The sequence below is a fragment of the Nematolebias whitei genome, chromosome 14 (genome assembly GCF_014905685.2).
Source record: "Nematolebias whitei isolate Nwh7 chromosome 14, NemWhi1, whole genome shotgun sequence".
Lineage (NCBI taxonomy): Eukaryota > Metazoa > Chordata > Actinopteri > Cyprinodontiformes > Rivulidae > Nematolebias > Nematolebias whitei.
Genome location: NC_056511.1, coordinates 7,882,525 through 7,895,837, shown reverse-complemented (window position 1 = coordinate 7,895,837; position 13,313 = coordinate 7,882,525). Strand labels below are relative to the sequence as shown.

General features: G+C 39.8%; 1 protein-coding gene across 1 annotated transcript in view; it reads left to right on the top strand.

The window, feature by feature from the left end:
- The window catches only part of cadm1a (cell adhesion molecule 1a), a 586,018-nt gene that overhangs the window by 381,257 nt on the left and 191,448 nt on the right, over window positions 1-13,313 (top strand). Inside the window, exon 2 of the mRNA XM_037687810.1 lies at window positions 9,645-9,662. Coding sequence (XP_037543738.1) covers window positions 9,645-9,662 — 18 coding nt within the window. The remainder of the gene's footprint in view (window positions 1-9,644; window positions 9,663-13,313) is intronic.

Sequence of the window (13,313 nt, the reverse complement as noted above, 5' to 3'; positions counted from 1 at the left end):
TGGTTGGTTGGTTGGTTGGTTGGTTGGTTGGTTGGTTGGTTGGTTGGAAAGAGTGAAGATCATGGAATGTGATATGGATTCACGGAATAATTTACCCTTTGTGAAATCAGAGTAAGGTTTTATTTTTGAATGAGAAAATCGTTCCTCAGTTTATTTTGGCCATCAACAAAGTTCGCCCCATGGCCTCGTCTTTGTTTGCACTAACTCTGATCCACTTGCTGATGCTGCATCTTTAAATGCCAAAAGTCCAGAAAATGGAGTTTACTGTAGGTGTAAGAAACTCTTAATGCTTATAACTACAGTTAAAGCAATACAACTGAACAAACTCATATTTAACTTTTTTCTTTTTATATATTTTTTCCAAACAGTATAAATCTCAGTTGGATTGAGGTTCACAATTCGGGCTGAATGGCTTCTTCTGAGGTATCGGCAGTACTGTTACAGTACTACTGAGGTTATGATGAATTCTACAGTGAATACCAGCAGTAGTCATAGGACAAACTCAAGAGATTCCACGTATGTAATCGCTTCAGTTTCACTGAAATATAACTAATAAAGAGTGACCAAAAAGTAAATGATCTGCTTTTATGGCCATGAATAAGTAAAGTAAAGTAATGTGCTATGTGTTGTCATCATTGTATGTTCCCATACAATGGCAGCATTAGTCCTCAGCATTTTACCCACATGTTAGATACATCCCAGTGGAGCAGTGGGCAGCTATGTAAGGGTAGCAGGTACTAACCCGGTACAATCACTACTAACAGTTTGTATTGCTTTGTTGGGGAGAATCATCATATCTGAAATTACACAAAAATGAGACGGAGATTACTGCTGTGTGCCCTTGTTGTGTCTCTGCGAGGACTGGCTTTTAACTGTTTCTGATTCAATAAACAATTACATCCAGTATTACAACTGTATTTTAATATGATGAATTAATACATTAAATGTTTTCTCAATAAAGTTACCCATCAACTTATCCTCTTACATTTAGCAGTAAGCTAACATATCACTCAACACACTGAACTAAGTGCCATTAGCACTCAGTCACAAGATACTGGACAACTTTTACACAAACCAGCATTACTATAATAACAAATCTGTTACACTTCAAGTGAGTATATACATAAGCATAAACATGTAAGGCAAAGTCAACAAAATGCACATTAGCCACTATGCTAGCAGGGTGATTAGCATGCTAGCACAGAAATGCAAATACAATAAACAGTTATTTTACTCAAAACAGTCAAAGACTGGGTAATGTAGTTACAAATGCTATAAAATCAAAACTACATGGGGCTCATATGAATCTGCTTAGTGGACTTTACCAACCTGAAATTACACAAAAATGAGACATAGACGCTTTACTGTGTGTCCTTGTTGTGTATCGGGGTGGACTGGCAGAGCAAGGGACGCACCAAAGCCTTCTCAGTGGAAGCGCTGCCCTCTTGTGGTCTAACTAGGTACAGCAACTCAAATCAATGGACTTTACACTCATTTCACAATTTATCACTAATAAAACAAAACAATGTGATCACACTTTCGTGTGTGTCACATAATCACCCGGGGAGCAATTATGGATTGAGTGTCTTGCTCAAGGACGCCATGACATGCGGGAATGGCGGAGAGTCGAACTGCGACTTTCTGGTCCCATGTCAGCTGCCGTACCTCTACCCCACTGTACAAAATATAGCATTGTGAACCAATAGAATAGATTTTAGAGTGGAACTGATCAATATTTCTTATTTTGTTTTACATTTGAAGTAGTGTAGACACATTGTTCTACTTTTGATTTCAGTCTAGCCTGGTAGCAGGTTTTGGCAACATAATTTGTTAGGTGTGGTCATCACTGTTTTTGGTTGGAGGTTAAGCAGATATGTATTTTTTTTTTAGTTTGACATATGGAAAACAAATAAAATAAAATGTGTATGTCTAAGAATTGTATTTGTGGTGCAAGACTGATCAGATTATTGATAACATATTAGTATATGTGAGTTTTTTTGTGATCCCAAAAAAGAGTGGGAAATTAAACCAATTTAAACCAATTAAACCACAAACTATCACTCTCACGGTGAAGACGTTTTCCAAGTTTACGCAGTGCTAATGTGGTCTTGTGTGCTATCGCTATAAGCCATACTGGCTAATGTTGTGGCCCCACTTCTCACCAAGACAGCAGATTGTTGCAGTATAAAGAAATAATTTGCTTTGTGGGGTTTTGAGTGTAATTTTGGTGTCCTTGAAACATATGTTCCCATCAACAAGGGGTAAAAAATACTTAGCTTTAAAATAATAATAATAATAAATTATCTTGAAGGACTTGTTCTAAAAAATGGATGTTTTTACCAAGATCGGGTTGTAAAGCATGTCAAACATTTATTAAGACTGCAAACAATGTGGGTATCTTGTCATCAAATAAAGCTCCAGTCCTCCTTGGGTTTGGACACATTCATCTTTGTAACTAGGCTGTCTAGATTTACAGAAAATTGTAAAATGGCAATGAATTTTTATCACCGTACAGTAACTGGACAGGAAGCTTGTTGATCTCTAGAACGCAATGATAAACATTTGCATAGACTGGCAGAAGAATTTAACTTGTATTACTGTGGATAAAAAGGCTTTGCAGTCCTACTGTACATCCCATGGAGCCCTGCTGGCTGCCGTCACGTCACCTCTTCATGTGTTTGTGAAATAATAAAGTTGTGCTTTAGGCAGTAAATATTAGATTAATATTTAATCAAAATGCTTGGAACCCATTGGGAATCCAGGTCTGGTTGTAACCTCAGAGCTTATTGTGGCGGAGCACAGTGTTCCAATTTCCACACTTGATGTAGTGCTGCTTTAAAAAAGAAAGGCAATAGGATTGGTGCGATTGATAATTAGTTTTTAATGTGTCACACTCATCATGTCCAATTTCATGCCCCTTGGGCAGCTGATCACAGATTTAATCAACACATTATTGCTTGCTATACTTAAACTGACTGCAGGGAGGCTCTCTCTGTGTCTGTGGGTGTTGGAGGTGGGAGTGAGATGAGGACACCGTGTTGGTTTGTGTTTGTGTGATCAAGGAGCAAGCAAGAAAAGGTTGTCAGCATGTGCATCCATCCCGACAACATCCCTCATTGATAGACACTGAATGTGTGTGTTCCAGGCCATTAGCCAAGAGCGACGTTTCAGGGTGGGGTGTTTGAAATTGTGCGGCTGTGGTGTGTCGAAGGAAGTCGTTATTGTGTTTCTTGTGAAGTGAATGGTGTTCAGGTCTCCGTCACCTGATGAATACAGATGACAGCTGGACTGTTTTGTCTGGTTTGTAAGCCTGCACTCCTAATGCTGGGGACCTTTCAGCCTGTGTTGGATAATGACTCTGGTCTTTGTTTGCAAGTAGGACAGAGTTGGTCGGGCTTTGTAAACGTTGTTTAACCACGGTAAGCCTAATAATTGGGTTGAGCTAAGCATTTTTCTGTGCGTACTAGATGCAAAATAGAATAGTATATTCCCAAAAATGCACGTTTTTCCAAAATTTAAGGCCCCAAAACAACTATTATTTATTCTGTTGAAGAACCGTTTGATCTAGATTGTAGATATTTTTATTATCCACCATCATGGAGCATAAAGGGGGAATTGGAAATACCCTCCCTCTTTCAATCTTTCTGTGCATGTTGTGAGCACGATAACTTGGGAAATAGGTGAAGTCCTGACTTTTCTTTTGGTGTGTGGCTGCATCTAGGAGTAAAAAATAAATAAATAAAGTTTTATTTTGAAAACTGGGTTGCCATGTTAAAATCCAAGATGGCCACCATCATCCATCCATCCATCCATCCATTGCCCACTTCTTCCTTTTTGGGTTGCAGGGGTCACTGGTGTCCATGTCCAGCCATCATTGTGTGAGAGGTGGAGGACACCCTGCATATGTCTCCAGTCCATCACAGGGACACACGGAGACAAACGAGACAAACAACCATTCACTCTCTCACTCACACCTAGGGACTATTTAGAGTTACCAATCAGACTAACATGCATGTGTTTGATCTGTGGTAGAAAACCGGAGTACCCGGAGAAAACCCATGCATGCACAGAGACAACATGCAAACTCCACCCAGAATGGTCCCAGGCCGGGATTTGAACCAGCGACCTGCTAGTTGAGAGGCGGCAGCTCTACCAACTGCACCATCGTGCTGCAGACGGCCACCATCATATTTATGTGAACATTGTAAGGTGGATAACTTAAAAATAAAATGGGCAACAGGTCGGCTTCTTTTTTGGTGTGTGGCTACATCTAGGTGCAAGAAAGTTTTTTTTTTTTTTTTAAATTGAGTTGTCACATCAAATCCAAGATGATCACCACCAACTATGCTTTCTAGGTTTTACATTGTTTAGAAGTATTTTTTTTTAAATTTATTTCTTTTGGGGTCGCCACTCACACTAAGACTTGGTATTGTTTTTACGCTGGTTGTCCTTCCTGACACAACCACAGACCACTGAGCTACCACAGCCTGGAGTAGAGAGCTGCTAGCTAGGGTGCCCGGAGTAGCAGATGGTGGGGGTTAAGGGCCTTGCTCAAGGGCCCAGAGTGGGGCAAATGAATGTGGAGGCATGTGTGGGTTCTTCACCTTTCCCACCCACATTTTGATATTGGTTGGTCTGGGGTGTTGAACCAGCAACCTTCCGATCACAGGCTCACCTTTTCTTAGTATTGATAAAGTTATGTGGATATTATTCTAAGTATAGTATAGTATAGTCTAATATTAGTAGCATTGTTTTTTTATGGTTTTTTTTTTTGTTTTCTTTCTTGCAACTTTAAAACAAATGGTTAAAGTAGCTTAATGTAAAATGTGGTCCAGTAAAATAAACTCTCACTGTTGTTTTGGAGGAACCGCTCTCTTTAGCTCCTGGTGCTCGTCTTGGCCGGTTTAGCATACCAGCCTTTATTCCTGCTCGTCACAGGGGGACAACGTCATCAGGCTGCACACAGAGTCGAGACAAACGGGGAAAGGCAGGAAATCGGACGACTGCATCCAGACAGAGACATGGCAGTGTTTATCCTGCATTTCTTACCTCCATGGCTGTGAGTCAAACGTAGAGGGAGACATTGGGAGGTGGTGGAGGCCTTCATTAAATGCAGCACAGGCCCTGGTGAAACCCTGGCTAATGTCCCTATCATCTCTGGAGTGGACCGGCGTCGAGCTCTCTGTCCAAATGATTCATGTTTAATGCATCTCTGCAGTCCTTGTCATTTAACCTCACCTCTGGAGGTTGTGGAGCCAGGCTGGGTTAGCGAAAGCTCCCACAAGAGCCACGAGGGGCAGAGCGGCCATTCAGTTACTCTGCGCCCGCTCTCTGTTTGCACGTTTTGCCTATTGCTGCTCGGTCTTCCCGCAGCAGAACCGCCGCATCAAACTGCCATGGCCTGAACTGGAGGGTGGTCCGGGCTGAGTACGTGTCTCTCTGAGGCACTTTGTTACTGCACTCTCCGTGCACCACGGTTGAATGCTTAAGCAGGGAAGCACTGATGCGATGCTGAGAGACTTCGCAGTTTACTCCTTTAGCGAGAGCTTTGGTTAAAAAAAAAAAAAATCCTTTCTGCTGAAACTGAAAACTGTCAAACTCCATGAACCTTTTGTCAAACAGAATAAGCTTTTGGTTGGAGCTGACAACGCGGGAGTTTTTTTTAAATCTCACTTTGAGCTGAGGTTGCTTGGATTTGAAAATGTGATTGTGAAACAGTTTGATAATGAATGCACCGCAGCGGCTTTCAGTTCAAGTTAAATGTTTGTAATGTGACTGGATGTCCTGTTTCCTGTTTTTAGGCCGATAAAAGCCGAGTTACAACAAGCTAATGATTCATGGAGATACATCTGTAGCACAAATGAAGCTGTGAAACTCACTCCTCCCCTCCCTTACGTACACACACCCACTCAGGCTCCGTGTCGCTGTCTTGCTCTGAATAATGGTAATTAGAACATCACCATGGTTGGAATTTGGCAAAAGTTGAAGAGGAAATAGGTTTTCTAATGAAAAGCTGCCTCTTAGCTGGAATCTTGATGCTTACTTGGCTGGAAAATGCTCTTCTGTGATGAGGACCTTTATGGATGCCAGACTGTCCTGAAGGCCAGCTCGTCTCTCTCCATCCATCCCAGCTGAAGGGGATCAAACTGACAGGGACACTTTACATTTTTTTTTATTTGAAAGACTGATTTTTTTATATTATTTTGTAGACAAAACAAATAATTGAAACTAGGGATGCACAATATTGGATTTTTGGCCGATAACCGATATATTTTTAGATGCAGTACTTTCCTTGGTCAGAACATATTCCTCTTATTTAGGCTAATTTTCTACAAAAAATGTGTAGCAGCTGGTGACATCTATTCAGTAACAACCATATGCATAGCACTTTAACTTATATTAAATGAAAATTATTAAATGTTATTTATTAGCATTAGTCACCTGTGATGCTGTCTCACTTGAGGAGGTTTGTTCCAGGTTCCTATAGCTGCAGTGATGGATCCTCTGCACTCCATGAAGGACAGACTTTTTAAGTTCAAAGTTTTTGTCTATCCATTGTGTCGTAAGGCTAATCATGCTAACGGGGCTAACGCGACATCCAAAGGTCTGTGGTAAAACTTACCCAAGTGCTATCAGCTATTAGCTTCTCGGTGACGTCAGAAATAACGGCTTGTAACTCGGGTAAGGCTACGACGGAAAAATATCTCTGACTGGGGACGATGTAGCGAGGCTCATAGTCCAAATATCTTCAGAATCCAACATCCTCAACAACAACAAAAATTCCACACCGCTGACATTTTGACTTCTTCCTCTCCGCCGTGATCAGAATAGGTAGGCACGCGTGATGTCATCACGTTGTGCTGGCGCTGAAGGCGTCCTTGTTACTGGGTTGTCATACAAAAACAGCGTCTTTTATCTCGGTGTTATTTTGATGGAATGGCCGATGTCCGATATTTAACTTTAACGCTAAGATCGTCCGATACCGATACCATGCCGATAATATTGTGCATCCCTAATTGAAACAAACATTGGAAAAGTCATTTTGATATAACAATAATTTGGGCAAATTCACTTTTTAAGATACCGCAAATAATGCTGGTCTGACGTTGGTTGTCATGGAGATTTTTTTTTTTAATTTTTTTTTCATTTAGCCTTTATTTATACAGGTAGTCTCATTGAGACACAAAAACTTTCAAGAGAGACCTGTTTTAGGGAGCAGATGGGGGTTAAGGGCCTTGCTCAAGGGTCCAGAGTAAGGTGAATGAGGGTGGGGGCAGGTGCGGGTGCTTCACCTACCCCACCCACATTTTTGATGTTGTCGGTACCGGGAGTTGAACCGGTGATCTTCCGATCACAGGCCCACCTTCTCTAGCCTCTGCCCCACCGCTCCCTCTAAAGAAATGGATCCGTTAGCGTTTTTAACTTAAGATTACTTTGAAGTTTAGTTTTCTATGACTACAAACATTAAAAAAAACTTTAATAGTTTTAAATTAAGGTATAGGTAAACCTTTAATCCTTATGTAGAAAGTGATCATTTAAAAATCTGTTCAACACAAATGTTAGATGTAACAATTATAAAATGTACAATATGTTTGGTGTTGAGCAGAAACGTCTGAAACGTGTTTATTTTAAATAAAGCATTTCATCGTGTTTTATAAATCTTTACAAAAATAAAAAAAATTTTGACGCTCTGTTCTTCAGGGACTCGCCACAGCGAGAGAACTCACGTGAAATATTCGGCGATTGTTTTACGCTGAAAGCCCTTGCTCACGCAAACTGAGTTCGAACCCGCAACCTCAGGAATGTAAGACCCTGTCACTGTCCACCAAGTTACTGCAGCCCTGCGGACCTTTGTCTGAATTTAAAATGTTTTTAGACGTTTTTAAAGAAATCTACAGCTAACACTAAATAAAATGCTTGATTTAACTGGTTTATGCCTGGCTTTGTTTTAAATGTATTTATTTTAACTTGCAGAAGATTAGATGTGAAACTGAATATTTATCTCCTTAATAACAATATAAAGACATTTTGGTTTGCTTACGATCTTAATTGTGACACAAAGATTGCCGACGAGTAATCTAGACTTTTTTTTTTTCCCAACTCAAAAAACAGAAAGGACCCCTCAGATACTGATGAATCTCACAAATCACCGTGTTTTAAAGCCTAATTAATACGTAGAACAACAATTATGTGTTTTTTAATGGGAGATTATGTGCTGGATTTTTCCTTGGCTTAGAGGAAGGACTTCCTGGAGTCTTCTGGTTGCCTGGCAACCAGACTGAACTGTGTCCTTGTTTCTGAATGTAGCTCCATTTACGTCTGAACCCCCAAACTAAATGTTATTAGCTTTATTAAACATCATTTTCTTTTGAAAGGCTGTTATGTATATATATATATATATATATATATATACCATATTTTTTTTTTGCCGTATAAGTCGCACCTTTTTGCATAATTTTGCAAGTCCTGCGACTTATACACCGAAGCGACTAATACACGTTTTTTCCTCCATGTTTATAACCAACTTTTGGCTGAGATCTATGGGGGCCGAGATGGTGTAGAGGCAGGGCAGCCGGCTTGGGACCCGAAAGTCCCAGGTTCGATCCCCAGTCACTGCACATCACGTGGCGTCTCTGGGCAGCACGTCTCATCCCCAAAATGTCCCCCGGGCGCTTTCAATAGCTGCCCACTGCACCACCTGGTGGTGGATGGGTTAAATGCAGAGACTAATTTCGCCATTGTATGGAAACATACAGTGCTGACATTGTGATGACATTATTATTATTATTATCTGACAATTTAATTCATTCTGACATGAAAAATATTAAGCATTACCATCTTCAGCCGCTAGAGGGGCCTAGAGAATTATGGCAAGCAAAGTGTCTCATTAATAGGTAAAAGTGGATATTAATGAGACACTTTGCTTGCCATACAGAGCCACCTTCGTCTCGCTCCAGAACTCCTGGAGCAAACGTCAAATCAGCTGTTTCACTGCGCCGCCCAGGCGAAATGCAGCTGATTTGACCATTAAAGTGCATTTATTAAGGAAAAGTTCAACTGAGACGCAGCTTTGCTTTAATATTGAGCAAACAAGCAATTGCTTTTAAGTGCTAAACTTGTTAAATTCTTGTTAAAGTCCTCCTGTGCACGCTCCCGCAGTCGCCATTTTGGCAGTCAGTCTATTTTTGGCACAACACGGACCCACATTTCCGAGTGGTCAGCGGCGACGCATAATAGATGTGACCTATAGGGCGGAAAATACGGTATCTGGATGGATGGATGTAAAAACATAAAGAAAGATTTGTTTTCAGTGAAAACGTTGAACGAACATATTTGTGGTTGGTTTTCGCCGTTTTCAGTTCACAACATCGGAGTTTAATATTTAACTTGTTTGAAATTCGACTTACTTTGTTTGTTTTTTGAATTCCTTCAGTCAGCTGTTTTTTTATTCGTCTTTCCTGGTCAAACTGCATGAAAAGCTTTTTTTTTAATTGCATTCTTGTTTTTTTCTGGTGTTTTACTTCTATGTTTTGACAAAATATGGACAGTCAACTTTAAATGGGTTAATTAAATACTAATTCTCCTTTTTTGTTTGTTTGTTTGTTTGTTTGTTTTCCCTTTACTTCCCTCGTCCTCCAACCCAGGAGCTGCACAAGACCCAGGTAAGCTTTTCCTGCACGTTTCCTGTTTCCTGCTCACCACTTCCTTCCTCCGTGTTTCAGCCTTCAGACTGTTTGAAACATTCTTCTTCAAGTCTTTGCGAGCTCGATGTGTCCAGTCGTCTGCACTTACAACATCTACACTTTTCTCTGCTTTACTCTATTGTTCCAGGTCTAATGTTGCTGTCATTGATCCTGATTTATTTTCACTTTTCTGCACAAGTTCTAACTGATTAACGATACATAACAACTTAACGGATCAGGATATGCGTCCTTACACATTGTTGATTGTATTAAAATTGCATCATTATTTAGATTGTATGCAACACGAGTTTGAAGTAAACTCTATTCTTCGTTCCATCAGCGCTTTATTTCAGCTTTTCTTTAAATAAGTAGTTGGTGTGCAGCTGTGATTTCATTTTAAGACAGAAAAATTCCACTTTTCCAATAAAACTGAACGGTGTACTCCTTAAATCTTTATGCTGCCGCTCTAAATGCCTGCACTTGCCTCCTCCTCCTCCTGTCTTTTTTTGACAAGTTTTTTTCTTATCCAATTAGCCATGCCAGTGACAGTTACTTAAATGTGCACGAATAAGAAGTGAGGAGCAAGAGATCCTCCCTGGGGGCTGATTGGACAGAACGCAGTCGTGCAAAGGTGTGTTCTCGGTCACCACTGAGCGACTGATCACCATCGAGACAGTGGCTGAAACTGCACTTCTAAGGACAGTCGACGTCTTTCCTGTCAGAAAAACAAATGAATGCCCAGTTTTTTGTATCCGCAAAAAGTTGAAAAAACTCGTTTCATGTTTCAGTTTTGTTTCATCCTCTAAATATTTTTGTGAAACCGTACCCAATGAAGACGTTTTGAGAGAGCCTAATTGGGACACTTTAATAAACCGTCTCATCACTGTTCAGGTTGATGTCAGATCTGTGTTTCACTGTGCGGACTGAAACGAGGAGTGAGCCAAAAGGGCTGTATAACCTGCCAAATCACTCTTTTGAACTCTTTGCCAATAACTACAGGAACTTCAGACGGGTGGAGAAAGTAATGCTAGTACTGCCAGCACATCCCTTTTAAAGGTTTAACCACATATTTTAATTGTGTTGTTAGTAGATATAAACATATTGGTTAAATTGTCAGAAGCAGTTTTTAGGATTCACATTATTGTTAATCTAATAATTCAGTCCAGAAATGTACATTAAGATGGTTGTTCACGTAGTGTAGATAGTGAATCAGGTAAGAAATGGACTCGTGTTCCATATGGCTGCTTTAGGCTTTAATAAATGTAGGATTGTTTTCATCATTGATGTCACTTGAGATTAAGTACTTTTTTAATTTGTAATACAGTAGTCCCTCGCTACTTCGCAGTTTGACTTTCACAGACTCGCTCTTGCACGTTTTTTCAAAGTAATATTAGACTTGACAAACAATTGGCAGATTGATTGATGAGCCACACTATCAGCATGGATTTTTATTTATTTATAATAAATTATTTTGAATTATTTAGCACCTGCTGCACCTGTGTGCAGCCCACAAGTGCAGGGAGAACCTTCTCCACAGTGGAGAAGGGGGTGTGGCCGAGAGCACTGGCAGGTGGCAGAGAGAGCAGACATCGTGACATTCTGTGCTCTTTTAGAGTGTTTAAGGTTTAGAAATATTGTTTAGAATATTGCATTAGCATGGGAAGGGTTTAAAATGCCTTTTAATATATATATATTTATTTATTAGTCCCTCGCTCCTTTGCGGTTTGTTTTTCACAGATTCGCTATATCGCGGATTTTCAAAGTAAGATTGGGAAATGACACAATTGGCTAATTGATGGATGAGCCATGGGCTGTTTATTTTAAATAAATTATTATAAACAATTTTGCTCTGTGTGTAAAGCCCACAAGTGAAGGGGAAGTTCCCTCCTGCAGCTAATCAGCTGATCGCCTTCTCTGCACGCACACACATTTCTCCTGCAGCAGACATGTGAAGGGTTAACCGTGTGCTGTCCAGATGCACCGATCGACTTTTGTCTTCCAACGTAACATTCAAACTATGTCACGTCGTAAAATCGTCATAATCACAAAATATATAAGTGTTAACAGTTACTTTTAATTATTTTAGAACTTCTATGTTCAGTTGTTTCTGTATAATTGATCAAAAATTAAATTTGTGCTCCGTGCTGCTGCTGAGTTAAGGGTTAACCTTTTTTTTTTTAATTCAGCCTTTATTTAGACATCACTTCTCTTCTCTACAATTTAAATTTAAATATTCTTAACATTTGCATCTGCGTGTGTATATACTGTATATATATATATATATATATATATATATATATATATATATATATATGCATGCACACACAGTGTATCCAAAAAATATCCACTTACTTAAATGTGATTTCTTAGTTTTCTACTTTTAATAAGTGTGCATAAATTAAAAAAAATAATCAAATCATCATAATGGGGTATTGCGAGTAGAGTTTTGAGGAAAGAGATGAATTTAATACAGTTTGGAATAAGACTGTAACATAAGGTCATTTTGACCTCCTGGACAAAGGAGTCTTCAACAAATGACAATAAGCCGCTATTTTTAAAACCTTTACAGACTTGTGCTGTGCTTGAATCGTTAAATAAACCATCTATGAAAGTTTGCTGCAGTTCAACGTACTTACCAGAGATGAAGCATTATTAGAAAGTACTGAGACTGTTTGTGTCATTTCTCTCATCAAAACAAAATAATATAAAAGATTTTGAAAAGGAAAGGTCCCATCGTTTCTGTTCCTGACCTGACAACAGACCATGTGTTGTTTCTCCTGCATGTCTTGTGTGTTTGTTCTCTGTGCCAATCAATAGAATTGAGGACGTGACGGGACGGAGGTGGGCTCTGAGATGCAGCAGTTAAACACAAGGACTCTTATCCGTGTGTGCACAGGCAGGCTCTTTAAATGCACACGAGCGTACGTTTGTGCGCGCGCAGCCCGCTCACGAGCGTACACGGGCTCCAGCTCAGATTAATGACTGAATCAATCACACGCATACAGTGTTTGCTTGTCGTCCTGTATGCTTTTCTTTTACAACACAGGTTCAATTTCCAAAGCTACTGGAGCTCTATCAGCATTTTTGCAGAATATGTATTCAGCAAGGTCATCTCTTACTACACCAAGAAATATGTCAGCCTCTGGGAGGTGTCTCTGCGATTGAATTGTCAATATTCACTATAGTCTATTGCATTGCAATCTGCATTTGTCAATACGCGAGCTGCTTAGATCCCCGCGCTGAGATGAGAACGCCGCTCGTTTGTAAATAGGTTGTGTGTTTTTTTTTGTTGCTTGCATCGACTTCTGTCGGTGTATTTATTCAGGTAATAGCTGGATGAGGACTAAATCTTATTAAACAATTCGAGTTGTAAAGTAAATTTCTTGAAGATATTGTCACCCGCCACTGAAGTTGAAGCCAAAATGCTTGTGCTCATGTTTCTGGGTGTCTTTGTTCGAACCACTAGCAAAATATTTCATGAGACACTAAACAAATTTAAACAAGCGGTACGACGATGCCCCCCCCCCCCCCCAAAAAAAAAAATTGCTGTAGGATGTGAATAGTGAATGTTGGTAGTATTTGACGTGAGTGTTTTTCTGGACTGTAATTAAACAGGTCTTTCCTACTGTT